A 17,556-nucleotide genomic window follows, 5' to 3' on the forward strand; every position below is an offset into this window, starting at 1 on the left:
TTACTGTGCTGTCTTTGTGTGGTTTGGGGAGGGGATTAGTAAGTGGCAAACAAATTCATTTTCCTAAACATCACTGTGGGTGTCTTTCAACATCTATTAGAAGAATGACTCTTCATTTGTGATGATCAAACAATTTCCTCTTACAATACACATCAATGTACAGAAAGTTATTAAGTAAACTACAGACCAGGTGTGGTTACAGTAAGATCATGAGAATGGCATTACTGTGACCAAAATCTCGGGACCCATGCTGTAGGAAAAGGACATGGGACTTGAGTGTCACCTCCAGAGGAACCTCAGCTCTGCCGCACCCATGGCGGACACCCCCTTTCACACGGTGAGCGAGCCTTTCCGGAACACGTAGGGCACCAGGATTGCTCCTGCTTGCCGCCGGCCGCAGAAACACGGCTGCCCTCGTCTCTCCCACTGGGGTGCCGTCTTTGCAGCTGGACTCCGCTGAGGACAGGGAGAGGAGAGCCCCAGTTTCCCCAGTTTCCCCAGTGATGGAGGGAGGGGCCAGGCTTTGGGAACATCAGGAAGATTCTCCTCTCGAAGCCCGACAATAACCTGAGGTAGGTTCTCCCACTGTACAGATGGGAACATTAGGGTCGGGGGCCGCAGAGCCGGTGAGAAAGTGCTGGGGGCGGCGTAGGAGCGCGGCTCCCTGCTGCCACCTCACAGAGAAAGGCAGGGGCTGGAGGCGAAGCCTGCACCCTTACAGCACAGGACGGTTAGAAACCCTGCGGCAGCTAGTTAAGCTCTGGGCTATTCCTCTGAGGCCAAGGGAAAGAGGAAGAGAAAAATAATAAAGACAGGAGGCAGGGCCTGAGCCAGCAAGCTGAGCAGCAAAGCCATCCGAGCGACCCGCGGAAGCTGGCACATCCCCGCCTGCGGCTTCCTGCCTCACCTGAGCTTCGGTGACTCGACAGCACAGGCTGCCAAGTGTCCCTAGGGCTGCCCTCCAAAGGGCGAGAGTGCCTGCGGCGGTGCTCCCAATGCAGCAGTACAGAGCGGCCTGTTTCCTACACGGGTGGCAACGCCCGTGTGCACGTCCGTCACTCACACGGCTGCACGCCCACTACTCACCCTTCCGCACCCTGGGAGACAACGCCGCGACCTGGGATGGCCAGGGCAGAGCTGTGGACGTGGGATCTGGACCGCGCGCCAGCCCTGGGGGCAACTGATGATACAACACAGAGAGAGCAGAAGAAAGAGACAAGGGGATGGGGGCGGCGGGGACACAGGCCAATCGAGACCAGGCCTTGCTGAGAGGGTGGGCGACAAGAGGCACCCAAATGACGTGAGGAGCAGCGGGCCCCCCCACCCCCACCCCCACCCCCACCCCCGGCGGGCGCAGCAGGGTGCGGGTGTGGCCGCAGCAGAGGGAAGGCGCAGCAGCGCAGGGGGCCGCAGCCGGGGGCTCTCACAGGAGAGCGAAAGCCAGTTCCCCCAGGCCACCGTGAGGAAGTGACAGCCGTGTGGACTTTCGGTACCATCAGCAGGACACCCAGGCTAAACAAGGGCTGCAGATGCAGAGCTTTCTGATCTGGTGCCGGGGAACCAGTCCGAAGTGAGGTCAGCAGACCCCCTGCCGCCCCCTCGCTACACACTCCGTTCCAGCAGCACAGACAAGAGGACGGCAGTTCAGAGCACGGGCTGCCGGCCAGCACGCTCTGAGCGCTCGGCGTGTGCGGACGGCTTGGCGGCGAGCGCTCTTCGAACACCGTCACGCAAAGGGGGGACTCGGGCGGAGGAGAGAGGGCCAGGCACCTGGGCCCGCACCTCGGCCTCCTGCAGTCTCACACTTACCAAGCCTGGCTCGGGCTCCCGCAGCCGGGAGGGCCCCCCGCCCAGCACGCTGTGCTGCGGCTTCTAGTGTCCGTGAAGCTGCCCCACTGCCCCACTGCCCCAGAGGCTAAGACCATTCTCTCTCCTCCCCATACGCCGGAAGTCCACAACGGCGAGTACGGTGTCCACAACGGCGAGTACGGTGTCCCCACCGCCATGCTGCTCCCCCAGGGTGGTCAGCACTTGCTGTGGGCACAGAGGTCTGCTCAGGGAAGGAGGGACGGTCGTGACCAGGGCAATCATAAGGTGCCTCTTTCTTTAACCTCAGGCCTCGCCTGCAGGTGGCTCTTTTCTTCAGTACGTCATGTACAATTGTTAGGGTTCTCTCAAGTTCAGAGACGATGAAACAAATCTAACACGCAGCTCTGAGAAGTGATTCCACAGCAGGGTGCCCCACCTTTCAGCCGCTAACCTGTGTTAGTGATTTATTCTCACAGAAAGTGATACTGTTCTTACTTACAGCAGAGCTAGGCCTTCAGAGCTAAAAGTGAACCGAAGTTATAATCTAAAGCTAACATGTTTTTCAACCCTAAAAAGACAGCGGAAAACATATACTAACAACCGGAAGTTTCAATCTTGGGTTACTGGCTAATGCATCCAGTTAAAATACTGAAAATATCGACATTATTTTTCCTCAGTATTTAAGAATCGTAAGTCAACACGATTCAGGTGGAAAATGCAGCTTAAATATCGTTAAGCCTTTCTCAGAAATTAACGTTGACCAAACAGATGTTAATTTCTTAGTCTCCACCAAAGGCTAGGAAACAGAGTAACATGGCTCTGAAATGACAGACAAAACAGAAAAGCGCATTTATTTTTTAAATGAGTGCCGGGCAAGAGCAGCAGCTCAGCCTCCTCGGTAACCTCGTTTCTGGATGAAGACCCTGAGCAGGGGTTTGCGCTGGAGACCGCCTTGCAGAAGTTGTCATCGTTGTTGATGGGCAGCAGGTCGCCGTGCACGTCCGCGTAGCCGATGGTCCACCTCGGTGTTGGAGATGTGATGGGTGTGCACAACCAGCTTGTAGAAGTCTTCGAACTTTCCAGGCTTTGACGGTCCAAGGAGAACCTTCGGAACTCAGCTCCAACTACAACGAAATAGACAGCGGGTACGCGAACAGCAGGGAAAGGGCAGCAGAGTCGTGGCTTGTTCGCCTGACAAAGGAGCATTTACAGAGCCTCCAGGAGGCCTGGGACACAGCTGCGAACGGCACCCCAGTCCTCAGGGCTACGCGAGCCCAGAGGGGAGGGACCACCTCACTCAGCATGGACCACGTCCTGAGTGCAGGACAGGCGCTGCAGCTCAGTTTGTGGGGGACCCTCACCTCATCTGAGGACGCTGGGGCGCATCTCCAGGCCCAGGCAACAGTGTCTGCACAACCCCGGGGCAGCCTTAGACACTCAAAGGTGGGAGGGAAGCAAAGGCCAGCTGCAACTTCTGAACTCTTTCCTAAGGGCAATGGGAAGTCCTGGAACAATTGTAATATTAAGGAAGGAAACGACTTGATATGATTTGCATTTTTAAAAAGACCAAACGGCTGCACTTCAAAAGGATCAGATGCTTCACAAATCTCTGGGGCAGGAGCATGGGTTCTGGACTGGCCAAAAGGACAGAGCAGGTCTTTTCAAAACAGATGCTATTCACTCTCCTGCTGTAGGAAACACGCAGGGCCCACCTCCTTCCTGTCAGCCCCTGGCTCTGGCTCAGATGCCCACAGAGTTGCCTGCAGACCTCCAGGCCACCTGCCAGGAGAGGACCCTGGGTCAGCTCCCATGGCCGGACTGTCCAGCGATCTAAGGACACCGCCTGTTTGTTCGGCCTGAGGCTGCTGGCTTAGGACATGCTGTTGTTCCTCACTTGCCAAAGGGACCTTTATTCATCAGGCAGGACAGATGCTGTGCTCTTGTACATAACTGACAACTAATTATATTGGTTCCAAAATACACAAAAATGAAATGTCTAATGTTTACACAAACTAATAGTTACATCATCTAGACACTATGTCAACTACTCAAGGGCAATGCGACCCAAACCATACAGGTGTGAGTGGTTCTAAACTTTGGGGAGGCATCAGAATCACCTGGAGGACCCCAGAGTTCTGGAACTGCCTGATTTGGAATGCAGCCCAGGAATGTGCATTTTTAACAAGTTCCCAGGAGAAGCTGATGGTGCTGGTCTGCAAAGCACACAGACAAAACCACAGATTTAAAGGGAATCAGTCTTCAGACCTCAACCTCCACAGATCTCTTAGAAACAGAGCCTCAGATCCCATTTCCCTTTTTAAAAGCAAAGGACAACACCCATCCTGCACTGCCCCGGGAACGAAAAACTTCAAATTTGGGAAAACCACCTTCAATGGCTAATCGAAACTAAAGCCTGGCTCCGCAGGCCAGGGCCCAGGGGAGCACTCTCCCTCGTCCCCTGCTGTTGCCAGAGATGCCTCCCCTCGCGACGGGGTCCTCTCCCCTTTACTTAGAAGACAAGCACCGTTCTCCTTCTCCGTATTTTCTCCAAGCACTCACGAGAGCAGCTCACAGTGAGCAAGGCACACCCCGCCCCTTACCCACAGCGGAGACGTCCCGGCCGGCAAAACTGTTCCAGACACAAGAGGCAAGCAGACGACACAAGGTTAATGGGATTTTTCATAATCAGTTACCCAGTCACATCACGAATGTTTATTTCAATAGCAGTCAACCACCATCTTTCCAGTCTCATATATCTCACACATGCTGACTTCCAGAGCAATTAGTTTGTATCAGTATATGCCTTATTTTCACTAAATACACGAGAAGAACTTCATCATGTCTAATGAAACCAGCAAGAGTATTTTTGACTTTTATATCTAATTCTCAGTTGAATAGTCCCCCAAACTGGACACAACACACTCACTTTCATCCAAGGGACACCAGGTAACTCTCATTCCTCTCCCTCCTGCTAGACTTATGCCGCATCCTGCAATTTAAGTAAGGAGAAACAGCATGCAGTAAATAAGTTAGTTCTGCAATGTTTTAGTCCTAACTGCACTTGGTAATTAATTTCAGATGAACTTTAATTTGTTTCTCAGTTCTTCTAATAATTTTCCTCAAAATACATGTTAATTTGAAGTGCAAATGAGTTCTGACTTTTCCTGACAGAAAGTCTGAGTTCTGTTGGATAAAGAGGCTGGCTTTGTCAATCCAGTTATATGTTGAATATGCTTCATATGCTGAATGAGTTCCACAGTTGGGCAAAGAGAGGTGTGAAATGTGATATGATAAAAGCATTTTTTCAAGCTTTTTTTTATTGTGGCAAAATATACATAACATCAAATTCACCATCTTAACCATTCTTAAGTGTACAGTTCAGTGGCATTAAGTACATTCACACTGTTGTACAACCATCACCACCATCCATCTGCCTTAACTCTTTATCTTGTAAAATTGAAAGTCTATACCCGTTAAGCAATAACTACCCATTTCCCTGCCCCCCAGACCCTGGCAACCATCACTGTGCTTCCTCTTTCCCTCCCTCTCTCTCTCTCTCTCTCTCTCTCTCTCTCTCTCTCTATATATATATACACACACACACACACACACACACACACACATATATATATGCACATAATTCTTTATCAGATACATGCTTTGTAAACATTTTCTCCCATTCTTTTACTCTGTGGATCTGGGTCCTTTAAGTAACCAGGGTGCTGGGAGGGAAAGCTGGACTTTTGATACAGTTTTGTAACTTACTTCCTAACCTAGGTCAGGCACAGTTAAGGCAAGTTTTTCTTAAAACATTCCTTAGTAAGTATTGAACTTCATTTGAAATTGGTAATGGAGTGAGCCATTTTACGGGTCTGATTATCGGATAATAGGTGAAGGAGTTAAGCTCAGCGGTCACCCTTTCGTGAGTCCTGCCGTGGGAACACAGTCCAGTGAGACGCTGAACACCTTAAAGGGGTGGTGAGTCTCCAGTGAACTTCAATGTTGGTTCAGGCATTTCATAGGGATCCCTCTACCCTAATGCAGTGTTCTCCAAATGTCACATATCCCCTCAAGAATTTTGAAAAACCTACCACTATGAAGAGGATAATATACTTTTAAGTTGGCATCTAAATTCTTCATAATAAAAATAGTTGCAAAGGATATAATTTCCAGCATGCTGTAAATATTTCATTTAAAAATATTTTATCATATGATCTTTTAAATATAGTCAGTGAAATCTAAATGCCATAGTGATTTGATACTACTATCGTGCATTTTAAAATAGAATGAACAAGCTCTTTTGTAACAATCAGAAATTCCACAAGGATGAGAAACCCCCACTCACCACAACTAGAGAAAGCCCATGCACCGCAACGAAGACCCAACGCAGCCAAAAAAAAAAAAAAAAGAAATTCAACAAGGTTCCTTTTTCTCTTTGATCTCTTGTTTCCATTACACTGCTCCAAGAGAATTTAACCCTGATATTTTACCCTAATAATTTATGCTTGATTACCCTATCACTCTTCTCTACTACAACAAAATTAGATAAATTGAAATTAAACATTTTCCCCAAGGCCATAAGGCTCTCTTTGTGAAAAATATTTCAAAGTTGTCTCTAATGGGTATAGAGTTTTAGTTTTGAAAAAAGGAAAGTGTTCTGGAGTGGATGCACAACAATGTGAATGTAACTAACACCACTAAAGTGTACACTAAGAAACGGCTGAGACGGTAAATTTTATGTATGTGTATTTTATCACATTTATAAATCAAGTAATATAAAATAAACAAAAATAGATTTTTACAGTAAAAAAGTTTCTAGATTGAGTCATTACAATTATTAAGTCAAGTTGGAACATAGTTATAAAACTTGACAAATGATTATTAGCCTTCCAAAGTAAACATTTAAAAAATCTTTTGTTCAATATAAAGTATTTATTGCTAAATGAGGCAAGGGTAGCATTGATTCTTCTGCTGTTTCTTATTGTTGTGGCGTTGGCACTGAGAAGCCTTTTCACATGAAGGAGGAGATAGGCACAAAGATGCTCAGCCCTGTGAATCTCACCAAGTCTTGGGCCAGAAGTAACCACAGAGCAGCCTATCATTAGAATTATTTCAAACAATCTATTAGCTGACAATTCAATGAGGACCACTTTCAAGTTTGTTGAAAACAAAGAATTGGAAGATACTTGACTTAGAAGATTTATTAACCAGTCATTAGAGCCATTCACTGTTTCAATTTCTGGTAACTACACCAAGAGTTATACGACAGTGAATCGTGCCGGCTAATTCCTTCATTTGGAGGCAACCTGTCTGATCTGATAGAACAGGGAAGTAAAAATATAAAATTAGTACCACATGCCAGTATTTTAAAAAAATAAAATAGTTTTGTCATAATAAAGTTGGACCCTCACCTAACACCATTACAAAAATTAACTCGAAATGGATCCATGACCTAAATGTAAGGCCTAAAACTATAAAATTCTTAGACAAAAACGTTAGGGCAAAGTTCAGTCCATGAGGTTGATAATGAGTTCTCGATATGACACCAAAGGCACAGGTAACAGAATTAAAAAAATAGACATTGGACTTCTTAAAAACTAAATTTTGTGCATCAAAGGACACTATCCACAGAGTAAAAAGGCTTTAAACAGTGATAAATACAGTCGTACCTCTGTATCAGCAGAATCCTAAGAAGCTCAAGTCCCTTATAAAATGCCACAGTATATGCACATAACCTACGCACATGCCCCACCCCCCATATTTTAAATCAACTCTAGATGACATATAATACCTAATACAATGTAAACACTATGTAAATAGTTGTTAATACAATGTAAATAGTGGCCAGTGCACACCAAATTCAAGTTTTACTTTTTGAAAATTTCTGTAATTTTTATTCTGAGTATTTTCTATCCACAGTTGGTTGAATCCACGGATGCAGAACCTGTGGATACTGAGGGTCCACTGTATTCAGAATATATAAAGAATTCCTAAGCAAAATGTTATTCAGCCTTAAAGAGGAAAATTCTGGCATTTGCTACAGCATGGGACCTTGAGGACACTATGCTCAATGAAATAAGTCAGTCATAAAAGGACAATACTGTATGATTCCACTTATATGAGGTACTCAGAGTCGTCAAAATCATAGAAAGTCCCATGGTGGTAGCCAGGGGCTTAGGAGGAGGGGAAAATGGTTAGTTATTGTTTAATGGGTATAGAGTTTCAGTTTTATAAGATAAAAAGAGTTATGGGGATGAATGGTGATGGCTGCACAATAATGTGAATGTATTTAATATCACTACACTTAAAAAATGATTAAGATGGCAAATTTTATGTTCTGTGTATTTTTAAAATTTATTTGTTTGTTTATTTATTTATTTATTTTTGGCTGCGTTGGGTCTTCGTTGCTGCGCGCAGGCTTTCTCTAGCTGCGGTGAGTGGGGGGAGACGCTTCGTCGTGGTACGAGGGCTTCTCATTGCGGTGGCTTCTCTTGCTGCAGAGCATGGGCTCTAGGCGTGCGGGCTTCAGTAGTTGTGGCACCCGGGCTCAGTAGCTGTGGCTCATGGGCTTAGTTGCTCTGTGGCATGTGGGATCTTCCTGGACCAGGGCTCAAACCCGTGTCCCCTGCATTGGCAGGCAGACTCTCAAGCACTGCGCCACCAGGGAAGTCCCTGTTCTGCGTATTTTAACACAAATTTTAAAAAAAAAGATCTAGGGTTCCTTGTCAAAATGGCTAATTCTAGATAGGAGTCAAGAACTTTATATGAGCCTGTGAATCTCATCCTTCTAAGAAGCAAGGAATTATCAAAGACTATTAGGGTCATATCAGAAGGACTCAGGAACTAGTTTGAATGATCTCCCAACAGCTGAAGATGGGACATTTGTGCATTTATCATCTATAAGGATAATAACTGCTATGGATTGGAACACATCCAATATGCATAAATAATGCATGTTTGTTTATAATGAGAACCAAAATTTTATTTTTTACTTTTTGGAGGGTCCCAGGGAACCAACCTACTACTTTGAAAATAAGTAAATAAAAGGAAAGAATCAAGCATTTCCCCCAAAGAAACATCATTAATTATTGGGAAATTAATAGATGTAACAACTCCTTATTTCCCAAAGCTTGCCGATAAATTAACTGTTATTCCATTATTATCTTGATAATATTTATTGAATTTTACAGCTGACCCCACCTGTTATTCCTACAATAGGATAGTAAAAATGGGGGAGGGAGTTCACCTCTTTAAATTTTTTAGTTATCTCAAATACGAAATAAGGAAGTCAGTAAGCAAAAATGAATCGGCCTCTAAATGAAATTTACTTTTATTTCCTTAAAAATATAACATAAATAATAAAATGATCATTATAATTAGAAAACAAAGATTTATCTATACATCTATTTTGACCCTCTTTCCCTTCAGGAAGAAGGGATACTTCTGACAAATGCTTGTTGAATGAATAATACCTAGAACTTAGTTGCTACAAAAGTAATATGCTATTGAGTACACTATGTTACTGATAAAGTTCTTTGTCAACAAGAAGCTTTTCCTTGGGTCAAGAAGCAAGGAGACAAAAAAGAGTGGTAGAAACCAAGATAGCTAAGAGCTTGGGAAGTACAAGTTATTTGTTGTTCTAAATTAATCTTGAAGTACTTCTAGAGCAGTGGAGTCATGATCTGCAAAAATCTGCTCCTCCATAAAAGCAATAAGAACACTGGTAAAGATAGTAAAAAATCAACTTTTTGAGAATTCTGGAAATTAACCAAAGGTTTGCAAGCAATAATCCAAGGTGCATTTATTCCAGAAAAGCAGCTGAATCTCAGAACAGCAAGTTTTACAGTGTTTGAACTTGCCCTGTTCCTCAGCTTTGAAAACCAGCAGCCTAATAGCTTACAGGGGGCAGAAACTGGTTTGGAGCTCACCCAAAAGCCCCATACTATAGAACTGTCATCTTTAAACCTGTCTCACAAGTCCCTGGAAAAGCCCTGTTCACAGGGTTTGTCTCTATGTGACCTGAGTCAGAGATCACTCATTGGGAAAAGCCCTTTCCTCAGGACATTTGTTAAGAACAATCAGCAGCAATTGTTTAATGATTAAAGATTATACAATAAAAGTTCCATTTTTAAATGGAATTTTTACAACATGAAGGAAATTATATCCTTTGTAACTATATTTATTACAAGAAAACTTAGATGTAAACTTCAAAATATGTTATCTGTTCTATAGAGGTAATTCTCAAAATTCTTTTAGGGGGTTGTAACATATGAAGATTACTGCACTTAGGGTATAGGAATCTCTGCAAAAGTACCTGAGTCAAGTACCAGCTGGGACAAACACAATAAAAGAAATGCTGGGGATTCCCACCTGTTAGGATGACTACTGTCAAGAACAGAAAACACGTATTAGTGAGGATATGGGGAAAGTGGAACCCTTGTGCACTGTTGTTAGCAATGTACAATGATACATCACTGTAGAAATAGTATGGAGGTTCCTCAAAAAATTAAGAATTACCATATGGCCCAGCAATTCCAATTCTGAGTATACATCCAAATAACAAAAGCAGGGTCTCAAAGAGATCTTGTACACTCATGTTCATAGCAGCATTATTCACAATAGTTTAAATGTAGAACCAACCCAAGTTTCTATCAACAGATGAATGAATAAGCAAAATGTGCTTTATCCATGCAGTGGAATATTATTCAGCCTTAAAAAAGGAAGGCAATTCTGGCATATGCTACAACATGGATGAACCTGGGAGACAGTATGCTCAGTGAAATGAGCCAGTCACAGGAAGACAAATACTGTATGACTCCACTTACATGATGTACTTAGAGTTATACTATCATAGAGACAGAAAGTAGAGTGGTAATGCCAGGGGTTGGGGGAAGGGGAAATTGGAAGTTATTGGTTTTTTTGTTTTTTTTTTTTTTTGAAGGGAGGTCACTTAGTACACCTTCTTTGTTTTTTGGCTGCGCCATGCGTCATGCAGGATCTTAGTTCCCCAAGCAGGGATTGAGCCCGTGCCCCCTGCCCTAACCACTGGACCGCCAGGGAATTCCCAGAAGTTATTGTTTAACAGGTATAGAGTTTCAGTTTAACAAGATGAAGAGTTACGAGGATAAATACTGGCATGCTTGCACAACAATGTGAATGCATTTAATACCATTAAACTGTACACCTAAAAATGGCTAAGATGGTAAATTTTATGTTATGTGTATTTTACTACAATAGAAAAATGGAGGAAAATTTTTAAAATGCTGGGGAATGAGGTGTCCATAGAAGGCTTTGATAAGCTCTGATATATTCCTGGAAATATAAGGGCACATTCATGTGCAGGACTGTGTGCATGGTCAGGAAAGACATGAGAAGGTTGTAATCTCTCATATCTGGCTGACTTTGAGATTCTGTGCAATCAGGAAGTGAAACCTAAAGCAAAGTTGTAAACGACTGAAGTGTTGAAGATGTGCCGCAATACGTACGTATAACCAAAAGGATTGGAGACTTATTGGTTCAAATCATTTGAGGAAATCTCTGTCCAATCATCAGATGACCATTAAGCTAACTAAGCAGAGCTTCAGTGGTCACATATGAGAAAGAATACACTTTTTTACAGCATTAGTCCAGGAAAGTCACTCAACAAACAAACAGCAGCAACAACCACAAACCCCTGAGGGAAGAGTCTGGCTTTCAGAGTTATCAGGTCATATTATTTAAAATGTTTAGTTTTCAACAAAATCATGAGATATACAAAGAAATAGGAAAAAATGGCCAGAGTTAAATAAAACAGTCAATGCAAACTGTCCCTGAGGGTGCCCAGAAGCTGGACTTACTAGACAAAGATTTTTAGATAAGCTACTATAAATATGTTCAAATTAAAGGAAACCATGTATAAAGACTAAAGGAAACCATAAAACAATGTCTCACCACTAGAAAATAATAGAGACGAAAATCATTTTTAAAAAAAGAACCAAACAGAAATTCTAGAGTTGAAAATTATAATAACTGAAATGAAAAATTCCCTAGAGGGACTCAATAGTAGATTAGAGGTGGCAGAGAAAGAATCAGCAAACTTGAAGACAGGTCAATTTAGAGTAACCAGTCTGAGAAGCAAAAGAAAAAGGAATGAAGGAAAATGAACAGAGTCTCAGAGACATACTATCTGTGCCATACTATCAAGCATACCAAGAAACACATCTTGGAGAAATCCTAGAGGAGAAGAGAGAGAGGAAAAAGGCTAAAGATATCTGAAGAGATAGTGGCCAAAAACTCCCCAAAGCTGATGAAAAGTTTAAACTACATATCCGAAAGTTTCAACAAATTACAAGTAGAATAAACTCAGTGAGACCCACATCTAGATGCATCATAGTCAAATTACCAAACCCAAAACCAAAGAGAGAATCTTGAAAGCAGCAAGAGAATAACAGTTTGTCATGTACAAATGATCCTCAATAAATTAACAACTGACTTCTCATCAGAAACCACGGAGGCTAAAATGCTGCGGAATGACATGTTCCAACTTGTGGGTGGAAAAAGAATGTCAACCAAGAATTCTATACCCAGCAAAACAATCCTTCAAAATGAAGGAGAATGAGACATTCTCAAATAAACAAAAACTGGGAGAATTTGTCACTAGCGGAACTGCCTTACAAAATACTAAAGCCATCCTTTAGGCTGACATGAAAGGACACTCTACATTAACTTAAATTCACATGATGAAATAAAGAGCACTGTTAAAAGTAACTACAGGGGTCTTCCCTGGTGGCACAGTGGTTGAAAATCTGCCTGCCAATGCAGGGGACACGGGTTCGAGCCCTGGTCTGGGAAGATCCCACGTGCCGCGGAGCAACTGGGCCCGTGAGCCACAACTGCTGAGCCTGCGCGTCTGAAGCCTGTGCTCCGCAATGGGAGAGGCCGCAACAGTGAGAGGCCCGCGCACTGCGATGAAGAGTGGCCCCTGCTCGCCGCAACTAGAGAAGACCCTCGCACAGAAACGAAGACCCAACACAGCCAAAAAATAAAAATAAATAAATAAATAAATTTATTAAAAAAAAAGTAACTATATAGGAAAAAAAATAACTACATAGGTATGTACAAATGTGTTGTTGTTTGCTTGTAACTTTTTCTCCTCTCTGATTAAAAGACAACTGCAAGGACTTCCCTGGTGGCGCAATGGTTAAGAATCCTCCGGCCAATGCAGGGGACATGGGTTCAAGCCCTAGTCTGGGAAAATCCCATATGCTGTGGAGCAACTAAGCCTGTGCGCCACAACTACTGAGCCTGCACTCTAGAGCCCACGAGCCACAACTACTGAGCCTGAGTGCCACGACTACTGAAGCCCGAGCACCTAGAGCCCGTGCTCTGCAACAAGAGAAGCCACCGCAATGAGAAGCTCGCGCACTGCAACGAAGAGTAGCCCCTGCTCACCGCAACTAGAGAAAGTCCATGTGCAACAACGAAGACCCAACACAGCCAAAAATAAATAATAAATAAATATATTTAAAAATAAATAAATAAAAGACAACTGCAGAAAGCAATAATTATACAACTGTTTGATAAAGTTAAATAAAAATGTACTTTGTATGAGAATAATAACACCAAGGAGAGGGGTGGAAACAGAGATATATTGGAGCAAAATACTTGTTTTTTATTGAAATTAAGTTGCTATTAATCTAAACTAGATTGTTCTAAATTAAGATGTTAATTGTAACCCTCAGGGCAATCACTAAGTAAACAATTCAGAAAAAATGCAGTAACAGAAACAAAAAGGGAATTAAAATGGTACACTAAAAAATATCTAGTTAATACAAAAGACAGCAGTAATAGAGGAAGAAAGGAAGAAAAAGACATAAGACGTATAGGAAATACAAAGCAAAATGACAGGAGTATACACTCCTAGCTTATCAATAATTATATTACATGTAAATACTAAATGCTCCAATTAAAATACAGAGATTGGCAAAATGAATTTTAAAAAGAATCATGATCCAAACAGATGGTGCCTACCAGAACCATGCTTTAAATTCAAGGAAACAAATAGGTTGAAAGAGGACGGGAAAAAATATACCATGGAAACTGTACCCAAAAGAGAGCTATAGTGACTATACTAACAGCAGGCAAAATAGACTCAAAGACAAAATCGTTACTAGAGACAAGAAAGGACATTTTATAATGATAAAAGGGTCATTTCATGAGGGAAACATAAAAATTTAAACATTTATGCACCAAACAACAGAGCTCCAAAATACACGAAGCAAAAAGAGACAAACTTGAAGGAAGAAATAGACAAATTCAACAATGAATGTTGGAGGGACTTCCCTGGTGGTCTGGGGCTAAGACTCTGAGCTCCCAATGCAGGGGGCCCAGGTTCAATCCCTGGTCAAGGAACTGGATCCCACATGCCGCAACTAAGAGTTCACATGCCGCAACCAAAGATCCCGAATGCCACAACTAAAAGATCCCGCATGCCACAACGAAGACCTGGTGCAGCCAAATAAATAAATAAATAAATAAATATTTAAAAAAACTATTAAAAAAATGAGTGTTGGAAACTTCAATATCCCCACTTTCATTACAGAATAGAACTAGACAGAAGATCAAAAAGGAAATAGAAGACAACACTAGACCTAACAGTCTATACAACATGCCACCAAACAACTGTGGAATGCACATTCTTCTCAGTGAACATGGAACATTCTCCAGGATAGACCACATTTTAGACCCTATAACAAGTCTTAATAAATTTAAAAGATTGAAATCATACAAATTATGTTCTCTAACCAAAATGGAATTAAATTAGAAATCAACAAGAGAGAGATACATGGGAAACTAACAAATACGTGGATATTAAACAATACATTCCTAAATAACCAATGGGTTAAAGAAGAAATCACAAGGGAAATTAGCAAATACAGAGAGATTAAAGAAATGAAACATACCATACCAAAATTTATGGGAATCAGCTAAAGCAGTGCTTAGAGGAAATTCACAGCTATAAACACCCATAATAATAGAAGAAGAAAGGTATCAAAACAGTAACCTAAACTACCACCACTAGAAACTAAAAAAGCACAAAAATAACCCAATGCAAGCAGAAAGTAAGAAATTATAGAGATTAGAACAGAATGAATGTGATAGAGAATAGAAAAAAATATAGAAAATAACAAAACCAAAAATTGGTTCTTTGAAAAGATCAAAGATCAACAAAAGTGACAAATCTTTAAGTAGGTGGGCCAAGAAAAAAAGAAGATTCAAACTACTAAAATCAGGAATGAAAGAGGAAACATTACTATTGAGCTTAAGGAATTAAGAAGGATCATAAGCATCCCAGTAGTAACAATCACACCTAACACCCAAGAAACTCCTTGAAGAATCGACTGATTCTAGAACTGGTACACAAAATACATAAGATGAGCCTAGGAAATTTTATAATACCAGAAAGTAAGAAAGTGCTGAAAACAGAAACAAAACACATAATCATGGGGGTATGTCAAAGGAAACAGGAACCAATTGAAAAAGCTCGCAATTGCTGAAGCTGGAACAATATGAGCAACAAAATCAATAAAGTACACTGGATTATAACTCAGCATACAAAATAAATGTCCATGTGTCCATAATGACATAATAAACGGTGAATAAATAAATGGGAGAGAATAGACAGATCTCCCATGCAGAAGAACACCAAATAATTTATGTAGATACACCACCTTCAAGGAGGTAGAACATAACTCCTTAAGTGTAGGCTGCACACAGAGTTCATTCCAAAGAGTACAGTATGGAAAGGGAGAGAAAGAATAACTTTAAGTGGAGAAATCTGGCAAACATTCTCAGCCAGGTCATCAAGGTCAACATCAATAGTGATAAGCCATGTTGACAGCATGTACTCTTGATATGATGTGATGAAAATGGCACTTTACCTCTGTGGTCTTCCTCCCCAAAACCTATAATCCCAGTATAATAATGAGAAACACAACAGGCAAATCCCAACTGAAGGACAATCCACAAAGTATATGACCATTACTCCTTCAAACTGCTGAGGTCGTTGCTTGAGCTGCTACAACAAAATACCATAGACTGGGTAGTTTAAACAACAAGTATTTTTTCCTCACAGTTCTGGAGGCTGGGAAGTCCAGGTGCTGGCAGATTCAGTATCTGGTGAGAGCTCTCTTCCTGATTTGCTGATGGCCGCCTTCTTGCTGTGTGTCCTCACATGATGGAGAGCTCATGCATCTTTTCCTCTTTTTATAAGGACATTAATTCCATCATGAGGCTCCTACCCTCATAACCTAATCTAACCCTAATTACCTCCCAAAGGCCTCATACCTCCAAATACCTACAGTCAAATTGGGGATTAGGGCTTCAACATATGAACTGAATTCAACATTCAATTCATAGAGGTAATAAAAAACAATTAAAGTCAGAGAAATTGTCATGGTCAAGAGGAGCCTAAGGAGACGTCACACAAATATGATGTGGTATCCTGTACAGGATTTTGAAACGTTAGGCTAAAAACAATACTAGGTGAGAACTAAGGAAAAATAAAGTATGTACTTCATTTAAGTGTATCAATATTTACAGACTATAACAAATGTACCACTAGATTTTATTTTATTAACATTAGACGTTAATAACAGAGGAAACTAGATGTGGCACATATATGGAAACTCTCTGTACTATCTTTGCAACTTTTCTGTAAATCTAAAGCTGTCCTAAAATTAAAAGTTTATTTTTTAAAAGTATGACAAGGGAATACTACTAATAACTGTGTGTCAACAAATTTGATAACCGAGATGAAAAGGACAAATTGGTAGAAATACACAGATTACCAAAACTGACTCAAGAATAAATAGACAATCTGATTAAACTTATTGCAAGGTATTTATTTAGTAATTTTCAAACTGCCCACAAAGAAAAGCTGATGCCCATATGGCTTCACTGGAGAATTCTAGTAAACAGTTACAAAAATAATACCAATCCTTCACAAATCTTCTAAAAAGTAAAAGAGGAAGGAACATTTTCCAGCTTATTCTATGAAGTCAGTATTACCCTGGCAAAGCCAGAAAAAGACATTACAGGAAAAGAAAACAACAAATCAACATCCACTGTGAATAGAAACACAGAAATTCTCAACAAAATACTAGCAAGCCATATCCAGCAAAGGACTATATAAAAAGGACAATACATCATGACCAGTGAGATTTATCACAGGAACACAAGGTCAGTTTAACACCTAAAAATCAATGTAGTATATAATAGTAATAAAGAGCAAAGCCACGTGATCATCCCAATAGATGCAGAAAGAGCATTTGACAAATGCTCATTTGACATCACCTTTTAATGATCTAAAATACTCAATGAATTAGGAATATAAGGGGACTTCTCCACCCTGATAGAGGGCATCTAAGAAAACTCATATGTAACCTCTGGAAATTAATAAAGGAGACCTCAACTAAAATTAGAGTCAGGAATGACCTGTAGAGGGAGCTCTCAGGCATTCTCACTCACCATCATTTGCATGCCCCGAACTTCATGTGCATGCCCCACAGGAAGAAGCATACCTTGCACTCCCAGACAGGAAGTGACTACATTACTATCCCAAAGGAAGAATATCTCCTTGCTCAGCAACAGTTCAGCCAATGGGAAACATCACAGCTCGACCAAGGAGAAGCCGTCACCATACTGAACTCCTACCTTCCTCCAATGAACTTCCACTTAGAACAACCCCTGCAGCTTCCCCATTTTCCC

General features: G+C 41.6%; 1 protein-coding gene across 1 annotated transcript in view; it reads right to left on the minus strand.

Annotated features, from left to right (window-relative positions):
- Positions 1 to 17,556, minus strand: part of PARD6G (par-6 family cell polarity regulator gamma) — a 105,161-nt gene that overhangs the window by 65,663 nt on the left and 21,942 nt on the right. The window contains 4 exon segments of the mRNA XM_036874312.1: positions 2,713 to 2,739; positions 2,742 to 2,826; positions 2,828 to 2,898; positions 2,901 to 2,933. Coding sequence (XP_036730207.1) covers positions 2,713 to 2,739; positions 2,742 to 2,826; positions 2,828 to 2,898; positions 2,901 to 2,933 — 216 coding nt within the window.

This window comes from Balaenoptera musculus, chromosome 14 (assembly GCF_009873245.2).
Source record: "Balaenoptera musculus isolate JJ_BM4_2016_0621 chromosome 14, mBalMus1.pri.v3, whole genome shotgun sequence".
In the NCBI taxonomy this organism is placed as follows: Eukaryota; Metazoa; Chordata; class Mammalia; order Artiodactyla; family Balaenopteridae; genus Balaenoptera; species Balaenoptera musculus.